The 21,516-nt window shown below is 37.6% G+C and overlaps 2 protein-coding genes across 17 annotated transcripts in view; one reads left to right on the forward strand and one right to left on the reverse strand.

Moving 5' to 3' along the window:
* FAM186A (family with sequence similarity 186 member A) overlaps positions 1-572 on the reverse strand; it is a 92,903-nt gene extending 92,331 nt beyond the window's left edge. For 3 of the 8 annotated variants that reach the window (XR_005380141.1, XR_005380142.1, XM_038577642.1), the window contains exon 1: positions 226-572. Coding sequence is in view for 4 of the 8 variants with exons in the window: in XM_038577642.1 (XP_038433570.1) it covers positions 226-396 (171 nt within the window). In the remaining 4 variants the exon portion in view is untranslated. The remainder of the gene's footprint in view (positions 1-225) is intronic. The other 5 variants (XR_005380140.1, XM_038577639.1, XM_038577638.1 and 2 more) reach the window with 4 other exon arrangements.
* LARP4 (La ribonucleoprotein 4) overlaps positions 1-21,516 on the forward strand; it is a 182,327-nt gene that overhangs the window by 105,014 nt on the left and 55,797 nt on the right. For 2 of the 9 annotated variants that reach the window (XM_038577645.1, XM_038577648.1), the window contains exons 1-2: positions 665-922; positions 2,574-2,913. In XM_038577645.1, coding sequence (XP_038433573.1) covers positions 2,902-2,913 — 12 coding nt within the window. In that variant the 5' untranslated portion in view covers positions 665-922; positions 2,574-2,901. Of the gene's footprint in view, positions 1-645; positions 923-2,573; positions 2,914-4,084; positions 4,247-4,346; positions 4,497-21,516 lie in introns of those variants that run through there. The other 7 variants (XM_038577643.1, XM_038577644.1, XM_038577647.1 and 4 more) reach the window with 6 other exon arrangements.

The raw sequence follows: 21,516 nt of genomic DNA on the forward strand, positions 1-21,516 counted from the left end.
CACATGTGATTTATTTCTTAAAAGGCTTGATTAATTCTGATAGGAAAGTAAAAGAGACTAACATAAAATTGGAGCTTGTTCCCACAGTCGGGTGAAATTGTCATTTGAAATCAAAATTATCTCAAACACAAAGATCATGAAAATAAAATGAGCTCCAAAAAATGTAACTCTTCATTGAAAGTTAAAAAACAGCTATAATCTGTAAACTTCTCATTTATGACCTACCTCTCTGGCTCGATGAAGCTGTGCTTGCTCAATCCTAGAGATGATATCCTGTACTGCAAATGGGATCTCCAGCTCAGGGACTTCTGATTTATAAAACGCTTTTCTGTACATGATGGTGGAATCCGCAACTTCTTTTTCTGATTCAGATTCGCTGTCTATCTGACTTTGCATTTTGATAAATATTTTGAAAAGTTGAATGATTTTCTTTTATTTCTTTTTTCACAGAATATAGGCAAATGCTAATAAAGGTGTCCACAAGGAAGCTAGAAGAGGTCTTTCCTGCTCCCAGAGGTTGTGGTTTATCCTGTTAATAACCATGGTATTCCAGTCCTGGTGATGTCATAATAGATCCATTGTGACATCAGTGACCTAAACATTTCAAGAGTGCTTACTATAATGCAGTGAACTAGGCATTCTATATGCTGTGATGGTAGAAGGGTGAAGGGGGGAGGGTGGGTAGGAAAGAATAGACAACAGGAACGCTAAAAGAAATAGAAGATAGAGCCCTGCTTAAATAAGCTTAAAATCTAGGTGTTAGAATTCAAGGCCAGTATATCAAATGTAACTCCTGATTCTTCTCTCTTCCTGAGGTTTTAAGAATTTTTAAGCGTGTAATGGATTAGTTGTGTTACAATGTCCTCAGCTGCCCCTCAACTTGTTCTAGATATGCAATAATTTGGAAGCTATTTTTTTAAAGGTGATATTAAAGAATTTATTTATTTATTTATTTATTTATTTATTTATTTTTATTTATGAGAGACACAAAGAGAGAGAGAGAGAGAGATTGAGGCAGAGACACAGGCAGAGGGAGAACCAGGGTCCATGCAGGGAGCCCAACATGGGACTCGATCCTGGGCCTCCAGGATCAGGCCCTGGGCTGAAGGCGGCGTTAAACCGCTGAGCCACCTGGGCTGCCCTGGAAGCTATTATTTGGATGAAGATCACACTCTGCACAGCCTAGTTAACTCATTTTTCCAAGGAACCTGACTGAAGAAAGTTTTGAAATTCCATAGTTGGCTGGAGAAATTGAAGGGAACACTGGACGCTGCTTTGTAACTGACAGAGGAACAGTCTGGGCAGCTCCTTTGATTGCAGAGGACGTGAAAGGATTTAGGACACTGGAACAATGAAAGGACAGGATGGTTTTGTTGGCTATGTAGCTTTTAAAAAAATTTTTTAACTAAAAAAATATGAAACAGTACAGAAAGTAATATATATAACAAATAGCCATGTGCCTATCACATAGAATGAACAAATATTAAGATTTTGTCATATTTGCTTCAGAAATTTTTAAATAAAATAAAGTATTAGAGATAAAGCTGGAGTCCCTTTTGGTGTTCTCCCTAGACTCCTTCCTTCCCCTCTGTCCCTTTTCAGAGACAATGGCAGTCATGAATGTATGGATATATTTATGTCTAGTCTCTGTTTATATAGTTTTACTGTAGGTGTATGTATTCATAAACTAAATATTTTGTAGGTTTTAGATTTTATAAATTATGGATGTATAACTTAATTTCTCTACAAGAACTTCCTATGTTGAGTTCTTACTGTAAACTTAGTCTTATGTTGAGTCCTTGCTGTAAACTTGTAAAGTTAAACAATTTATGTATTTCAGTCCTTCAGAGAATGGGAGATAGGGGAAAATAAAGTAGTTGTCTTTTAAGAAATCACTCAATATAGAAACAGCAAATTAAATATTCTCCCTTCTAATATCCCATTGTCTAAGTTACCTCCCCGCTTTGTTCCCAAAACACTGTAAACTTTCTATTACAGTACTTATCTCATTGAAATGTAACTATTATCTGTCTCTGTCCATTAGTTGGTGAACTTCTCAAAAACAGAGGCTTATGTTTTAGGGGTTTTGTTTGTTTTAGACATTTGACATATTCTTCCTCAGTTCCTCCACAGAAACTTTCTAAAATTTGGATATTATTATTTCAGACTCAATTCCTACAGAAACTTTCCTAAGCCACAGAACACTTTCTGTTATTGTTAGATTGCCTCCACCCAACCCAGTCATAAAAATTACTCCCTCCTTTCCTATAAATCACAATTAAGTCCATTCAAGGAAGTTAAAAATGTTTTCTGAAAGGACTGCAATTAAGGATTATTTTGATAAAAGTTTGATTAAAATATCCATCATTATCCAGCATTTCTTGAACTTATCAATTAATGTTTAAATACTTTGTTGATAGTAGATTGTGAGATCCTTAAATAACTTTCCTTTCTCTTGATTTTTTTTTACATTGCTTACCCCAGTAGGCATTTGCAAAGCAGCCTACACGCTTGTCAACTAAACTAATTTAGCATTATTGTGCTCTCTCCCTCTCTCATATTTTTTATTGCAGCATGGAATTTGTCAGCAACTGGAAATGAAGGCTTTTTAAAGCAAAATTTTAAAGCTCCCTCCTTCCTTTTCAACTTGGCAAGCACTTGATGAGAGATAGTATGTGGCCACCATTATCCTAGACTGTGAAGAATATATGATAGGGTACCTGTGAAGAAACTAAAACACGAAAAAAAGAAAAAGAAAAGAATTTAAAATAGAATATTCAATGGCTAATAAGGGACATGAAGAAGAAATTTGTGGGGAGCAGTGTCTTTGGGAAAACCTTATGGAGAGAGAAGGCTGATTGACAAATGAAAGCATTCCAGATAGTGAAGACACCTTGAGCCATGGCTTTAGAGGTGAGTGTTGAGTTTGTCCTTCAGGGGAAAGGTGACGAGATTGGTTCAACTGAGATGAAGTAATGTTGAGTTTACTGTGGACTAGATTGGGGGGAGTGATGGCACTCGAAACATCAGGAATTTGACGGAGCAATTACTTTGGTATTCAAGTGAAAAAGTGAGTAGATTCATTCGAGCTAAAGGGAGATTACACGGGATCAGAACGGTAAGGTCTTGAAAGCAAGTAACAACAACTGGTGAAAATGAAACCTTTAATTCGGAAAGATCTTTGAAATAATGGAATGGGGAAAAAAAAATCAGTGCAAAAGGTCAAAACCATTATTTCAAAGGATAAGTGTCTGCCATAGGATGTAGAAGTGGGACTGCGGAGGAGGGGTGACGCTTACTAGGTACTGCCCAAGAAAATAAGGAATTTGGATCACGGTAACAGAAAAGTATAAAGACCATTTTTAAAGATTTTTGTTTTTATTGTACTTCTTTTGAAGTGACAGCGACAGAACATCAACCAGGAGGGTGTCCACACTAAGTACTGAGTAGCAGAGGTGGGTACCTGGTTTAAGTTAACAGGGGGCAAAGTTCTCTAAAGGCGGTGCCTGAAGGAAATTCGCTCTCCTAAAGGGCTCCTTGAATTGCAAAATTGGGATAAAAATCTATTGCATAAGGTTTCTTACCGATGAATCCACATAAAATATTTAGACGAACGCCAGGCACACAGTAAGCACTGAATAGACAGCAGCCGATATTAATATATTTACTGTTACCGCTGCTTGTTTCTTTTCCTTCTCTACTTTTTTCCTGAGAGCCACCACCTTTTCCGAAGGACTGGAGGTCCGTCCCGTCTAGATCTTTACAAGATCTAGATTTTGCACGATGGAAAGCTGCGTAATTACTACGGCAGCGGCAGCCATCCGTTGGGCGAGACCTAAAACGCGTCCGTAGGATTTTTACACTCCCCCCCCCCCGCCTTGGCACAGAATGGTGCTTTCCTCTGATCGCTTCCCCCCGCTCCCCCCCCCCGCGGACTGACGATAGTACCTCCCGGGCTGCCGCTGGAAAAGGTAGCGCAAAAGTTGAGCGCGCCGAGGGGTTTCTCTTGTCCCGGAAGCGATTGTTCTGCAGAACCGGAAACAGTTGCTGTTTCAAGGGAGGTGGGACTGGGCGGGTCAGGCCGCAGCGGCTGACGGCGGGGGAGGAGCCGGGTCCACTGCCGGGTGGAGGGGCCAGGCGAGTGTCCTTATCCTAGCGATTGGGGCTCGGGCCTGTAAGCCCGTTGGAGTCGCGGCGGCGAGAACGATTGGGCCGAGCGGAGGAAGACATGTTGCTCTTCGTGGAGGTGAGTGGACTTGGTAACGTCGTCCTGCCGTGAGGAGAGCCGGAGTGTGGAGGCGCCGGCCGGTCCTACCGCCATGTGACTTTCCAGGCCGTACACGCCGCGGAACCGGCAGATAGGCTGACACAGCACCTGGGCCGTGCAGGCCTGCGGCTCCACGCCGCGCTCCCACGGCTCCTCAGGAGGCTGTGGGAAGTGAGGGCCGTGACGGGGGAGGATTGGAGGTGGCGAATCCAGGCTTGTCTAGTGTGAGGTGAGAATCAGAGGAAGGGGAAAGTGTCCCATATGGACCTCCTAGAGGAGGCAGCGGGGTGGGGGGTGGGGGGAGGGCAGGGGCGGAGTCTACGGAGAAAAGGGTAATCAGGTGGGCGCGTTGGGCTGGGGGGGGCTGGGGGGGGGAGCGAGGTCTCGCGGGGCCCTCTGGGAGGGAAGCAGCAACATGTGGGGCGGCGGAGGGAGGAAGGTGAAATTCGGTCTGCGAGTGTTGAGGAGAAAGTTGGAAGCGTCTCTTTAGCAACCCCCACCAAATTTTGTTTGGTCCCGGTCCCTAAGTCTCTGGAACGTTCTGTGGGTGGAAAGCGAATTACTGCGAACGGAGGAGACGCCACTAGGCTTTGGGAGCCTTGAAAGGCACCGCTTTGACCTTTCGTAAAAGTTATTCGGGGCCGTGGCTGCGTGATGAGGGTTCGGTTTTATGAACGGATAAAAAGCCCTCATACGAGGAAAATTCCAAGAATGAGAGAAACCAAGTCCGAGGAAGGCCGAGTTTTTTTGTTTTTGGTTTTTTGTTGTTTTTGTTGTTTTTTTTTAATCTTTCCAACAATAGAAATACTTTTTTTTTTTTTTAACTGGAACGTCTGCTGCTGGCCTATTTTAGTTTTAAAGGTAGTGGCTACTTGCTCTACACAAATACGAGGTTTAATTTCTCTCATTTCTGTCTTTTCTCTTGTGTGCGGTGAGCATCAGCTGACTGCCTGGCTAATGCTTTTGAGTAGATTCCAGATCATATTGTTCTTGCATTGTGAAAACGTCAAACCAGCAAAGCTGCAACTTCGCAACTTGGCACTTGTTAACTATGCCCATAAAAAGAATCTTTTCAATGAGGGAAGGAATTTACAGGTTGTATAATGGATCAGGAAGCTGGAGACAAGTCTGTGGCAGGTTCCCCCCGCCCACCTCCCCCCCCCCCCAGGGTGGCATGGATCTTACTCCGTAATATTCCGGCATAAAGTAAATAACATGCTATAATTTTTTTTTTTAATCTAACCGACAATGTGTAGCTAGTAAATTTGAGATCTTTAAATTGCGTTTTAAAGAGACACAACTACCTTAGTATATGTCCGACCTTGATAATAAACATTCACTGGAACACTCCCAAGTAAATCATGAGAAGATTTGAGATTGCTGAACCCATTCTGTTTACCGTTTTTTTATTCTCATTGTAGGGTTTTTTTGTGTATTTTTCTTTTTTTTTTTTTTTTTTTGGCAGGATAAGAAATCAGATAAGATTTTAAACCGTGCAAATTTGTATTAGAAACGTTATGCCATGCAAATGCTTCAGGTTTTAAGTGTGTATGTGTTTTGCTGGGCAAGAGAATGTGAAGTTTTATTTATATTAACTGAATTCCAAAATAAACTTTTGAGTTCCAAATTGATTCCTTTGGCTTTGTGAAAATGTGAACTTTAATAATCGCTCCATTTATTGAGTGTTTAAGCTAGATCCTCTCTTGTTTCTAAAACAACATTGCAATGTTTTACAGATGAGAAAACTGAAGTGGAGAGGTTAAGTAACTTAGAAGTGAAGTCTTGGAATTGGGATTTAGATACGTGTCATTCTGGTGCCAAATCATGGTTCTTATTAAACTGTTAAATTAATATTTCCATTAATTGTGAATTGGTATGTGGTTTTTAACTTTTCTCCTATAGTGAGTTATTGAAAGTTAACAAGGACACTAAACATTTGGGGCTGAATATATGGTATTAAAATCAGTAAAAAAAAAATAACACTGGTCATATGGCATTTTGTTAGCTAATGTTTGATCCTTACAACTATAGGAATAACTTTTAGAATTTAGGTTCTAAATGAGTGAACCAAAGCTCAGTCTGATGTCTGAGGTCATTCGGGTGCAAATAATGTGGGGACTAAAGTCTGAAGTCTGGTGTCTAGAACACAAGTCTCTGGCTCCAGGACTTATTTTTGCACTTTCTCCTAAGCCAAGGATTCTTAATCTGGGTCTCTGGTTAGAATTGAGGAAGTCTGTGAACTTGGTTGAGGGAAAAAAATTGCCTGTTTATTTTGACTAGCTTCTAATTCTAGAATTGATGAGAATTGAAAATTCTTGAAATTTTAATGGATGCAACAAGAGAAATATTTTCATATATTACAGTATTTGCAGGTATCTTGAAGTACTGTTAATGTTAATTTCTCCTTGTTATATGTTTAAAAGTCTTATTATTTAATGCGTTAGTAAAGCACATTTATTACTAAGGTAGGAGTTTAAAAAAATTTGGTAACGATAATATAATTGGTTTATTTTGTGATCCTGTGCATTTCAAGACTTAAAAAATAATTTTGAGAAGAGATATACAGATTAATTGGGCTACCGAAGAGGTCCACTGCAGAAGACAGGTTAGGAACCACTTTACTGTAAACCAAGTTGCTTGTGGATCATTTTTGGTAGGGCTTCTCTAACCTGGAATCTAAGTTTTTCGCACTTGTGTTCAAGATCTTTTACTTGCGTGCATTTCTCTGTAAAGACTCCAGCTTAACTAGTTTATAACTGGAATCTGTGGGATAAATAGTAGTAATGATGATAACACTATAATAATAGTGATATACACATATATTGTACCTACTGTGTATCAGGCCTGTTACGTGTTTTTGCATATATACGTGTATACACGTGTACTCAAGCCTACCTGTGAGGTAGGGAGAATAATTATTTTAGAGATAAACTATGGCACAGAGAAATTTGCCCAAGATTATACAGCTAGTGAATATTAAATCTGGAATTACAACTCTGCTACCTAACTATACTGCAGTAGAAATCTACAGGCTGACTGGGATTCCTCTTTTGAGTAATACTTATATGTAACTTTTTTTAACTTAGTCTTGCAGACAAAGGGCTGTATTGACTTCAGTAGTTGATTGGTTTTTTTCCTTACTCTGTTTTGAAGGAGTCTGGCTCCCTGAGAAGAGGCAAAAATGTTTGAATAATTCACAAAATTGTCAGACATGTACCAATATAAATTCTGTTAAAACGCATTCTGTTAAAAAAAAAAAAAAAGCATTCTGTTAAGTTCAAAACAGCATCATGGTCCCTTCTATCAAATTATGTAAATGACAGCTTGCACTTTTTTTCTAAATGATTTTTATGACTGCTGACATTTTTGTTCTTCAGATCATTTTCCTCTACTAATATTTCTAGCAGTTATATCTGCTTTAGTTGTTTGGCCATGTTTTAATTGCGTTTCTGTCTCAATTTGAGTTTTTCCCTGAGAATGAATACCAATAACCACTTACTTAAGTAGCAGTGACTTTTATGCACTTTAAGATACTTTAATAACTATTAGATAACTTTTTAAATATTCTTATTTAAAATACAGATAACATAGAATTTCATGATTTTTAATTTCATAATTTTATTTTCATACATTTTTAAGTGTATAGTTCAGGGTTATTAAGTACTTTTACATTGGTTTTGTTTTTGTTTTTTTAATTTTTATTTATTTATGATAGTCACACAGAGAGAGCGAGAGGCAGAGACACAGGCAGAGGGAGAAGCAGGCTCCATGCACCGGGAGCCCGACGTGGGATTCGATCCCGGGTCTCCAGGATCGTGCCCTGGGCCAAAGGCAGGCGCTAAACCGCTGCGCCACCCAGGGATCCCTACTTTTACATTGTTAAGCAACTTTGCCACTCTCCACATTCAGAACTCTTCATCTTGCAAAACTGAAACTGTATGCATTAAATAATAACTGCCCATTCCCTTCTTCCCCCAGCTCTTCCACAATTTTTAAAATGATTTATCTAACTTCTAAAGCTTAATGCTTTTTTAGGTTATAACATTTTTAAATTTTAGATTAACCTTAGAATCTGAAATAAGTGGGATAATTTACCTAATTTTTCATTTATTTTGTATTAGAGTAATCATAATGTGCCTTTCAATCCAAGCAGGACTATTTTTCCCATTTATTTAAATAATTTACTTATGAAAAGTTATTAAAAGTCACTGAAAAAGATTTTTTAAAAAAATGGCTTAGAAGAAGGAAGTACCTGAACAAATCGTGAAATGACTGCCAAGAAAAATTATAAATAAGTGAATAGTGATTTTTGAACAATTTGATTTTGGAATATTTGTTGGAGGTAGATGCAGATTTAAAAATGAACAAAAACATTTTCACGTAGAAATATTTTCAGATACAATGGACTGAAAATGCAGTCAGAATTATTTTTGAAATGTGAAAAGTAGAATAAAATGCTCAGAAATGAACATAAAGATGTAAAAGTACCTTATGTGCTTCAAATTACAGTGAACTGGTTTACAGTTTTTGAAGAACCAGAAGCTAGGAATATTGATATTCACATATTTTGTATCAATTTGGGTTTGTAGTTCCGTATTGCTTCCAAATTACTTCCAGCGAATGGAAATTATCTTTGATAGTAGATGTGAAGATTTCAAATCTGTAATTTTGATTTTCTACCTAGAAGCTTAAGAAAAGATTTTGACCTTGTAGTTGAAATGGGGTCTGAGGCTCTATTGCAGAGGAGCTGAGAGTAGAGGAAGTTGAGAAACTAATCCAACTAATTGTGAAGTCATTAAGATTTTTAACCTCTTTGAAGATCCTTAAATGAAAATGGAAAATGACTCTTTAGCTCTAATGGTGTTTATTGCATCTTATTTTATTGTCCTTGTATTTTGCTTAAATTTTTATTTTCCTTAAAGTTTAGTTCTTGAGGAAGGTTTCTAGTCTTGAAAATATTATAAACTTTTTCATTATGCAGTGATTTTTGTGTAAGGATTTTGGAATCCTGGGTTCAAATGTTAGTTTATGACCTTAGACAAGTGACAACTTTTTGGAACCTCAAGTTCTTATCTGTTATTTGGAAATAATGATTTCTTCTGACAAAGTTAGTGTTCATGATATTTATGATTTTTATGGTGTTTATGTATTAAGCCTTGTAACACAGTCTAGAGAAGAGCTTAACTAACAATTATCGTTTGATCATCAAAGCAACTCGGTTGTGATGTAAATTGTCCAGTATATAAATAGTCACTTCCAAAATGACTGAAATATGTGTTTGATATGTTGAACATTTTTGGAAAAAGTATTAAAACTACATGATAGTGGCACTGGTAACTGTGAAAAACACTGTGAGGTAGCACTGATTTAAGAGCTACATACCTTTTTAAAAGAGAGAGGGAGGGATCCCTGGGTGGCTCAGCAGTTTAGTGCCTGCCGTGATCCTTGGATGAGTTCCGCATCGGGCTCCCTGCATGGAGCCTGCTTCTCTCTCTGCCTGTGTCTTTACCACCACCACCACCCCCATGAATAAATAAATCTTTAAAAAATAAAAGTGAGAGAGAGATACTTTTTGAGTTCTAATCTGAGCCTTGTTACTAATTTACCCTTATTCTGGGTAAGCCAACAGGGTAATTACCTTTAACTTTTTTATAGTTTTTAAGAGTATACTTTTAGTTGGGCAAATAAAACTTTTAAAACAAGAATGAAGATTGCAGTATGTTAAAATATAGACTCATTTACATGCAAGATTTAAAGGAATACAAATAATGAAAAAGAAATAGATGGTTTATATTTCCTTTTTTAGAAAAAAAATTTTTTAAAGATTTTATTTATTTATTCATGAGAGATACAGAGAGAGAGGCAGAGGGAGAAGCAGGCTCCATGCAGGAAGCCTGATGTGGGACTTGATGTGGAACTCAGTCCCGGGGCTCGGGGATCACGCGCTGGGCTGAAGGCAGGCGCTCAACTGCTGAGCCACCTAGGGATCCCTAGAAAACAATTTTCTAATGGTTAAGTGTAGGTAAATGTAAGAAAAAGAAACTTTTGAATATCATGTACTCCTGTGTCTTCTTTTGTCTGTTATCTTGTGATAGAGCCAAACTTGGGTTTAGAAAAATATATCTAGGGCAGCCCCAGTGGCGCAGCGGTTTAGCGCCGCCTGCAGCCCAGGGTGTGATCTTGGAGACCTGGGATCGAGTCCCACATCAGGCTCCCTGCATGGAGCCTGCTTCTCTCTCTGCCTGTGTCTCTGCCTCTCTCTCTGTGTGTTTCTCATAAATAAATAAATAAATCTTAAAAAAAAAATCTCTATATTTATAAATGACTGGCTCTAAGCCAAAGACAGAGATGTACTTTGTTTGTTTACTTTTGGAGAAGTACTTTAGATGAATCTTACTAGGGGTAGTCTTTGAACAGTAGACTTAAAGCCAGACTCCAAGGATGAAAAGTTAAGTTTTGTTTGGTTTCTATATTATTGAGGGAAGAGAAAAAAGCATTTTCTGTGTCAGAGCAAAAAGTCACGAATAATCCAGGGTTTGTGTTGTACTTAGTTGGCCAGTACTTCATACCGTTAGATATTGCAAACTACAAAATAGGTTAGTCTGATCCTACCCCTCATTTTGTCCCAGATGGTTATAGTGTACACCTGTTTTTCTGGAACAGATATCCCACCCTGTTTAATTCTCAAAAATGTCCTGATTTGTATGATACCTTTTATTTTTCAGAAGAGACCAGGGATTCACTGTCTGCTTATTGGCAGTGTTTTTCCCCATATTACTAACATAGTGCACATAATTGGTACTAATATATTTGTTGTTGAATTAGCTATGAGGTTTTAAATTTGTAGGATTTACAAAAACTTGCAATTAAGCAAGGTAAGAGAAATATAGGATTATTCTAGCTTTTTGAGTTAGGTGAAGGAAAAAGTGGGGCAGTGATTGAGTAATAATGATAAGATACATTTATATACATGGAAAGCAGGGAGCCTGACTGGGGCTTGATCCCAGGACCTAGGGATCATGACCTGAGCCAAAGGCAGACACTTAACCAACTAAGCCACCCATGTGCCCCATTGAGGACTATTTAAATTTATTTAAATTACTTAAATGCTAAATAGCAATAGGGTTCTTAATCTTAATAAGGGGATTAGTTCATGAATCTTCTATAGAACTTTCTAGGGAGAAGTCTGTAGTTTTATATTTTCAGAGTAATCTTTGGGCCTCCCCCTCCACCAAAAACTAAGCCACTGATCTATGGAAGCCTGTTTTGTTTTGTTTTGAAGCAGCAACAGATGCCATCTGACTGAGGTGTAGTGAGAATTTGGGGATATAAGTCTTTCCTTCTGATACCAGAGGATTGGCAGTATAGTAATAGCTTTACTGAGGAATAAACCTCAGGTTTTCTTCCACAGTGGAGAATAAGTGAATTCTGATTTTTGACTACTTGCAGAGCTCAGGTGGTCTAGTTACTTTGCTATTCAAAATGAGTCATAGACTAGCAGCAGACTTAGTTACCCAGGGGATGGATTCTCAGAATACTAAATCTCAGCCTCTGCTACTGAACTGCTGAATCAGAATGTGCATCTTAGCAAGATCCCTAGGTTCTTTTTTTTTTTTTTTTAAGATTTTATTTATTTATTCATGAGAGACACAGGCAGAGGGAGAAGCAGGCTCCATGCAGGAAGCCTGATGTGGGACTCGATCCCGGGTCTCCAGGATCACGCCCCAGGCCAAAGGCAGCGCTAAACTGCTGAGGCTGCCCTAGATGATTCTTATACACATTAAAATTTGAGAAACACTTATGTAGCATTTATTTATCCACTGATTCATTTAACAAATGTTGTTAGCTTCCTGTGTGCTAGTCACTGTTCAAGGTACTAGAGAACAGTAAATTGTACATAAGGTCACTGCCATTGTGGAGCTTGCTGACAAAATAATTCAGATAAAGATAAGTGCTTTGTGATAGAGGGTAAGTTTTATTGCATAAACTGCCATGAATATTGTCTTTTTTTAACTGAAAATTAAATGACCCTAGGATAGAAAATTACCTTGGCCCCGAGATAGAAATCAGACCAGAGCTGCATTGACTTCTGCTCTGAGGACCCTAGTTATCTGGTGGCATATCCATTTTTTTTTTGGATTATTAGCCATTGTAGGCAGAACTGAGCCAGAGACCATTGGCTTGTTGAGGAGATTTATAATATTCCTTAAATGGTATGTAACTGGTTGTCTTTTTTTTTTTTTTCAAATAACTGGTTGTCTTAAAAAAGTTTTCTCTAAGGTAATTGTAGTATAGTTAATAACCACTGTAAAAATGTATTGGCAGACTCTCCCAACTGCCTAGGTTCAAATCCTGCCTCTGCCTTACTAGCTTTGCAACATTGGGCACATTACCTACAGGTAAAGTAACTTTTTTTTTTTTTTGGTAAGATTTTACTTTTAAGTAATCTTTACACCCATTGTGGGGCTCGAACTCAAAATCCCAAGATCAAGAGTCACAAACTCCACCAACTGAGCCAGCCAGGTTCCTCTAAAGTAACATTTTTCTTATCTACAAAATGTGAGTGATAGTGGCATTTAACTGAAGTTGTTATGAAGATGAATCAAGCGTTCCATAAATGTTGTTATTCTTCTCTGTCAGAATGGATGGAAAATCCTCAGTTTAATTTTTATTTTTGTTTCCTGTGAACTACCCCTAAGCATATTCTAGTAGGAAGGACTCTGATGCTTTATGCTAGATGAAATGACAGATGTTTATTTTATGTCCTTTTTTTTTTTTAAGTACTTTTAATTTGGTGGTCAATATTGGAGATGTAAAAATTAAACCTGGACGATTGATTTGCCATGAAGCATATGACTTTAATCAACTTACACACTTTTTCAGCATTTATAGGGTTAAGTGGCATGGGTTTTCTGTTTCTGATAGTAAATAGGTAAGTAAAACAGATGGTTATACACGACCAAAGAGAGTTTCACCATATTCATGATGACTTTTTCCTGACTCGGTTCTGTTACCTTAAAACTGCTGTCTTTTATGATTGGAGGATTTTGCCAAGAATTTGATGTCTTTCTTTTTTCCTTTCATTTATATAACTCCTCACATAGGAACTGGCATAAAATGGACCAATAATGAAGACTGCTTTTGGCATATCTGGTGATGATACATATTGTTTAGGTATAGAGATGGTGATTGATCTCTCATTTTTATAGACTGACAATTTGGATATTTCTGTGGTGATTTTGGCAGATCGCTTCAGAGTGCACTTGGACAGTTTACATCCTTTAATAGATGTTTTATGTAACTGTAGCCTCAGGGGCTTACTTCCAGTTCCGTGGAAGAGATAAGGATTTTGATGGAATTTTTTTATTAAACCCTAGACAAAATGAATCAAATATGGTTCTTGAAAATTTAAATGAGAAAAATAAGCCTTTATTGTAGTTAAACTGTCTTGTTAGATTCGTTATTGTATCATTTTAAAGATTATTTGTCATAGAAAAACACTTTTGTTGGACATTTTCAGTTTCCAGTTTTTCTTTATGTAGTAATCAGTATAGGACATTCTTGTATAAAGCTTTTAGATTTAAACTTACTGCAGTAGGTTAAAGAGTGAACATTTTAAAAGTTATTTCATATCAATATTGGCAAATTGCTTTCCAGAAGTGTTAGGACAGTTTTTATTGTTGTCCAGTTTATTGCATCTTTGTCAGCATCTGGCATTCTAATTTATGAAAATTTACCATAGAGGTTAAAATGAAATAATTGATTTAGTTTGCATTCCAGTGACTAATGTGATTGAATATTTTTCCATGTTTATTAACTGAATTATCTTTTTGCTTTGTGCTTTTCTTACCTTCTTTGAAAACAATAGCCTTTTTTTATTTTTTATTTTTATTTTTTATTTTATTTTATTTTTTTAAACAATAGCCTTTTATGTCAGTTGCTTCAAATGATTTTCCCAGTTCATGTGTCTTTTAATTTGGATCTTAAATGTTTCATTATATATTTCCTGAATGTAAAAGCAGTAGATGTTAATTGTAGGAAAATACAGAAAAGTACAAAAATGGAAATAAAAATGCTACTGCTCACAGATAACCAGCCATAACACTGATTTTTAGTCTCTCCAGTCTTCCAGTCCTTTCATAAAATTCAGAATTTCTATAAGGTAGCAACTTGCTTTCCCCCAAGTTTCCATGAACACTTTCAATGCTTTCTATAGTATTTCCCTCCACTTATGAGAAATTTTATTTTGAAATAATTACACATTTCACAAATTGCCAAAAAAGTGTACAGAGTGGTGTCATGTACTTTTATGTGTAGTTTCCTCCAGTAACACCTTGCCATAACTATAGTATGATGTAATAGACCAACAGATTGATACTGGTACAGTCATCACCAATTTTATGTTAAATCTGATTTTAAGGCTCTAGGATATTCTCTTTATATGTATGGGTAGACTACAGTTATAGAACAAATCCTCTTTGGTTGATGTCTTAGTCCACTCTGACTACTATAACATCACAATCTGGGTAGCTTATAAACTCAGAAATTTAATTCTGGGAAGTCCAAGATCATGGAGCCAGCAGATTTGGTACTTGGTGAGGACTTTCTGGTTGGTAGTGCCTTTTCACTATGTCTTCACATGTTGGAAGGCGCTAGGGACTGTGCTCTCTTTTAGAAGAGTGCTAATCCATTCATGAGGGCTCCAGTCTTCTGACTTCGCACTTCCCAAAAGCCCCACCTTCCAATCCCATCAAATTGGGCATTAGGATTTCAACACATGAATTTGAGGAGTACACAAACATTTAGACCATAGCAGTTGGATGTTTCTAATTTTTCACTATTATAAAATCAGTATGGTGAACATCCTTGTACTTATGTAGTTTTGCATATCTCTTTCTTTTGAATAGGAATGACAAGTAGATTTTTAGATCGAAGAATGTTTATTTTTTTCAATGTTTTTTAATTGAAGTATTATTATACAGTGTTCTATTAGTTTCAGGTGTACAGTATGATTCAGTAATTCTAACATTACTTAGTGCTCATCACATTAAATGTACTCTTAGTCTCCTTTATCTGCTTCACTTATCCTCCCACCTACCTCCCCTCTGGCAACCACTAGTTTGTTCCCTGTATTTAGGAGTCTAGTTTTTGTCTCTTTGGTTTGTTTCTTAAATTCCACATATAAGTGAAATGATACGATATTCATCTTCCTCTGTCTGGCTTATTTCACTTACCGTTACATTTTCTCGGTCCATCCATATTGTCGCACATGGCAAGATCTTACTCTTTTATGGCGGAGTAATGTTTCATTGTTATATATATCATATCTTCTTCATATATTTGTTTATGGATGGACACCTGGGTTGCTTCAGTATCTTGGTTATTGCAAGTAATGCTGCAATAAACATAGGAGTACATCTTTCAAACTAGATTTCTTTTTCTTTGGGTGGATACCCAGTAGTGGAATTACTAAAAGCATATGGTGATTCTTTTTTTATTATTTATTTTTAAATATTTTATTTATTTATTAGAGTACATGCACTCACACATGCCCACATTTGTGTGGGGAGGGGCAGAGGGAGAAGCAGACTCCCCACTGAACAGGGAACCCACTGCCAGGTATCCCAGGACCCTGGGATCACAACCTGAACTGAAGGTAGATGCTTCACTGACTGAGCCACCCAGGCACCCCGGTAATTCTATTTTTCAAAGAATGCATATTTTTAAGGCTTTTGATAAGCATTGCTAACTCTTAGGAAAATCGTATGAATTACAGCAGTGAACTGATAGTTTCCTTTTATAGTTATGAAAATGACATTAAGTAGTTCAGTAGGTAAAAATGATATTCTGTAAATAACTATTCTGCTTGTTCTTTGTACATTTTCCCTCTTTGACAAATAATCTTATTAATTTATAGCTCTGTTGTTAATAAGGTTGGTATTGTAACCTCCTAGACCTTTTTTGTTTTTACATTTGTATTTATCTGTACTGTGATTTTTATGTTTGTTGACATAAATGAGAAAACAAAGTACTTGTTTTGCAACTTGATTTTTTTCCCTGTTAGTATATACAGGCCTATCCTTTTTTTTTTTTTAACTTTCATAGTATTTCTGTTACAAGTATATTACATTTCATTTAACCATTTACTTAGAGATTTATATTTGTTTTTAGCCTTTCACTTAACTAATCATTGCTGTAATATATATCCTTATAAGTGTGTTTTTGTGTACATTAATGGCTAATATACTAACTAGTTTGGTGAAAAATAAAAATATTCCCAGGAGTACTGCTTGTCTGTATGCCATCAACTTCACACTTGGATTAATCGTGATACTATTCGCAAGGATTTATGGATAGTATGCTACCGAAAGGCATCTAATTAATGATTTTGATTAATTAAATGTTTTTTTAAATATTTTATTTAAATATTATTTATTTAAATAAAAGCTAAATAAAGCTAAATAAATATTTTATTTAGCTTGACCATTATTTATTCATAGACACAGAGAGAGAGGGGCAGAGACACAAGACAGAGGGAGAAGCAGGCTCCACACAGGGAGCCCAATGTGGGACTCGATCCCGGGTCTCCAGGATCACACCCCAGGCTGCAGGCGGCGCCAAACCGCTGCGCCACCGGGGCTGCCCGATTAATTAAATGTTTAATGAAATAGTTCATCCCCTTTTCCTTGGGCAAGCTTAGTGCCTTTTGGAATAAGAATTATCAGTGGGCTGGGTCAAAAGGGAACATCCGTTAGCAATACTTGGGAGCGCTGTGTGCCAAACCCCTGCATCCTGACTTGAGACAGAATAAGAAGGCATCAGGCTATCACTAATTTTTTATCTCTTCAGTGGCAGAGGTAGTGGTGATTTGAGGGCTCTTGTCTGACTCTTGGCTAATTCCCCAAGTTTGCAGAAATGGGCTCTGGTCCTTTAGTTATTGAGTTGATTTTTTTCTATCCTCACATGCTTAGGGTATGGACTTTGCATGGGCAGACCATTAATATCTCAGAAGGTAGGAAGCTCAGTCATTCCAGGAGGTGGATAGAAAGCAGAATAACAGTCATTGTACCAACATGATGCTGCCAGACACTGAGTTCTCAGTAACAAAAGGACAAACTTTCTCAATATCAAAAGTTAATTGCTGTGTGGTAGGATACCACCTGAGTGGGAGCTTACCAGGAATTTTTTTTGGGGGGGGGGGGGCACTGAGCAACAGCTCCTGACTTTGGTCCTTGATCTTTGTAGTCTCTTCTTGTCTCTGAAGTGAGGTGGGCTCTTTCCCATCACTACCTGCACTGAAATGCATTTGGTTTTTATATTCTCTACTCTGTTTAAAATCTAATCTGATTGCTTTGGGGCATATTTTTTTGAATTATATTAAATATGCAGGACATCACTCTTTATAATCTCCATATAAAGACAAATTTAATAACTTATTTGCCTAAATTGGGAAGCCTTCTAGAAGTTGAGCTTTGAGTAAATCTGTGTAATCTCTAAATAAGTAATTGACTTCTGACATAAAATATAGCGACATCTAAAATCACTTGTAAAAATCACTTGTAAAATCACTTGTCTATCATTTTTGGTTCCTTGATTTTGTCAATTTCTGCTATAATCTAGGAATGACAAGTTTGAATACATCATGATGAAACATTGAAAAACTTCGTGGTCAAAAATTCTGTTCTCACTAATCTAAATATAGAGAACAAATTCATAGTTACCAAAGGTGGAGGGTAGAGTAGGTTGGGTGAAATAGATGATGAGGAATACAGAGTATACTTATGATGAGCACTCAGAATATGTAGGATTATTGAATCACTATATTGTATGCCTGACTAATATAACACTGTGTTAACTATACTGGAATTAAAAAAATTCAGGGTGCCTGGGTGGGTCAGTTGGTTAAGCGTCTGACTCTTGGTTTCAGCTCAGGTCACAATCTCAGAGTCAAGAGATTGAGCCCTGTGTTGGCCTCATACTCAGCATAGATTGTGCCCAAGATTCTCTGTCCTTCTCTCTTCCCCCCTCCAACTCTTTGCTTGCACGTGCATAGTACATCTCATCAGTAAAAGGTAAATTTTTCATTGTAATCCCACAATATTTGGGTATTTATTTATAAATTAAGTGTATGTGGCATATATCTTTTAAGATTTTATTTATTCATGAGAGACACAGCGAGGCAGAGACATAGGCAGAGGGAGAACCAGGCTCCCCACAGGGAGCCCGGTGTGGGACTCCATCCCTGGACCCAGGATCATGCCCTGAGCCAAAGGCAGCCGCTCAACCACTGAGCCACCCAGGAGTCCCTGTGACATAATTTTGTATCTTTTTTTTTTTAATTTTTTATTTATTTATGATAGTCACAGAGAGAGAGAGTGAGGCAGAGACACAGGCAGAGGGAGAAGCAGGCTCCATGCACCGGGAGCCCGACGTGGGACTCGATCCCGGGTCTCCGGGATCGCGCCCTGGGCCAAAGGCAGGCGCCAAACCGCTGCGCCACCCAGGGATCCCAATTTTGTATCTTAAATATCAACCTCAATCTCTTTAATAGTGAGTATTTTTCATATTTGGAGCCCCCAGTTTTTGAGTAGCTTTCTATATTTGCAGAAATGCCCATATTGAGTCAGGCCTCTGCAGTGTATGTACTAGTCAGAATTCAAATTCCCAGATGCTCTTGTATCTAGATGGATGCATCTTAAATAACATTAAGAGCCACTAGTCAGACACACCCATAGATCACTTTTGCTTGAAAATACACAATGTAAGGAAATGAGGGTTCTATTCATAACTTTCGATTTTGCAGGAAGGAGCGGAAGTAGAGATGGTCACCTTTAAGTGGAAGTGTCAAGGTTAAGTTCCTAATGAAAAAGTGACTTTGGTCCTGGCATGGTAATGGATTTGAATTTTGGCATTTAGCACTTGTCTGTGGCAGGGATAGGGATTTCCTCATCAAGCCACGTCAGCATTATTTTGGGTGATGTTATCTTTGCACCTATTTTCAGCCTTTTCAGTGACATAATGGCAGTGACACTGTCCTTGAATAAATTACCTTTCTGTTAATTTACCTAGGTGGATCCTAAATATTGACTAATAAAAATCCTTGGTAAGATATTTTTAGTATAGCAGACATTGTTCAGGTGTCTACTTAGTGGCAAATGTAAAGATGATATGCATTCTAAAATTGCAAATTCATGGGGTCAGTTAAGTGGCTACCTTTAAATAGTATCTTGGTACCTGGGTGAGAGGGTGGCTACACCTGGTGCTGTAAAAAAACTAATTGGTTTCCTCCCTGAGCTAATTATGGTTGATGTAGTATTGTGAATTAATATCTTTAAGATGTTGCTGTGATTATTTAAATGGCACTACTTTGAGAGATGTGTTTGCTCTGCTGCATGGTTTGTCATTTTGTTACTGACTATGATGTTACTATAAAAGCTTTTAGCAGCCCTGAAACAAAAAACCAAGAAGAGGGCAACCCAGATGGCTCAGCGGTTTAGTGCCGCCTTCGGCCCAGGGCCTGGTCCTGGAGTCCTGGGATCAAGTCCCGCGTCGGGCTCCCTGCATGGAGCCTGCTTCTCCCTCTATCTACATCTGCCTCTCTCTCTGTCTCTCTCATGAATAAATAAAATGCATGGAGCCTGCTTCTCCTGCCTATGTCTCTGCCGCTCTCTGGGTCTCTCATGAATAAATAAAATAAAATAAAATAAAATAAAATAAATAAAATAATAAAATAACAAAATAAAATATTCCCATAAATAAAATTCCAAGGAAAATGGGCTTACAATATAAAATCATAAAGCATGTGAGAGTCATAATGAGCATGGTTTAGCAGAAATAATACTACAAAAGCAACCCCTCAAGGATTGCAGATATTGTAATTATCAAATATGGACTATAAAATTAGAATATTTTATATGCTTGAAGGAAAATACTGAAATGAGGTGCTTGGGGGCTTAATAGGTTATGCATTCAACTTTTGATTTCAGCTCAGGTCATGATCTCAGGATTGTAAGATACAGCCCTGCATCAGTCTTCATACTGGGCATAGAGCCTGCTTAAGATTCTCTCTCTCCATGAAAGAAAGAGGGAGGGACGGACGGAGGAAGGGAAAAGGAAGGAAAGAAGACAAAAAGCATTAGATAGATTTCATTTTGGAAATGAAAATTATTTTAAGAAAAGAACTTAGAAGGGCACCTAGGTGGCTGAGTGGTTGAGTGTCTGCCTTCAGCTCAGGTTGTGATACCAAGTTCTGGGATGGAGTCCCACATCAAATTCCCTGCAGGCTTCTCCCTCTGCCGATGTCCCTGCTTCTCTGTCTCTCATGAATAAATAAAAATCTTAAAAAAAAAAAAAAAAAAAAAAGAAGAAGAACTTAGAAATTTAGTGGACAAGTTAATTTCATCTTAGAAACAGATGAAGAGGGCAGCTGGGTGGTTCAGCGGTTTAGCGCCGCCTTCCGCACAGGGCATGATCCTGGAGACCCGGGATCGAGTCCCACGTCAGGCTTCCTGCATGGAGCCTGCTTCTCCCTTGGCCTGTCTGTGTCTCTCTCTCTCTCTCTCATGAATAAATAATTAAAATCTTTTTAAAAATTTTGCTGAAAGGGAATATTTGCCTAGTAAGAATTCTTTATACAAAAAAAAAAATTCTTTATACAGCAGAGGTAGATGGTAAAAATAAAGGCATTTTCAAGGTACCACAACTTTTAAGAGTTGACTTGAGGAAAAAGGGGGGAATCCCTGGGTGGCTCAGTGGTTTAGTGCCACCTTTGGCCCAGGGCGTGATCCTGGAGACCAGGATCAAGTCCCGCCCGCCTCAGGCTCCCTGCATGGAGCCTGCTTCTCCCTCTGCCTATGTTGTGTCTCTGCCTCTCTCTCTCTCTCTCTTTCTCTCTCTCTCTCTCTCAGGAATAAATAAATAAAATCTTAAAAAAAAAAAAAGTGAATTATGTCCTTGAGGGAGAAGGAACATAATTCCACAAGAAAGGTGTGAAATGTGAGAAAGAATGATGTCCAAAGAAAGTCATCAGCATTTATGTAAACTTAATAAATATTGACTGGTTAAAACTAAAATATATATATTACATATATACAGGCACAAAATGCATAAAATAATCTTTGATGTTAACGTACTACACAGTGTAACATGCTGTTTGAAAAAAAGGTTATTTTCAGTTTTATATTTTTTTATGACTCAGATTTAAGGTAACATTTTAATGGAATGCTTTATAAAAGGGAAAAAAATCCCTG

This window comes from Canis lupus, chromosome 27, assembly GCF_011100685.1.
Source record: "Canis lupus familiaris isolate Mischka breed German Shepherd chromosome 27, alternate assembly UU_Cfam_GSD_1.0, whole genome shotgun sequence".
In the NCBI taxonomy this organism is placed as follows: domain Eukaryota; kingdom Metazoa; phylum Chordata; class Mammalia; order Carnivora; family Canidae; genus Canis; species Canis lupus.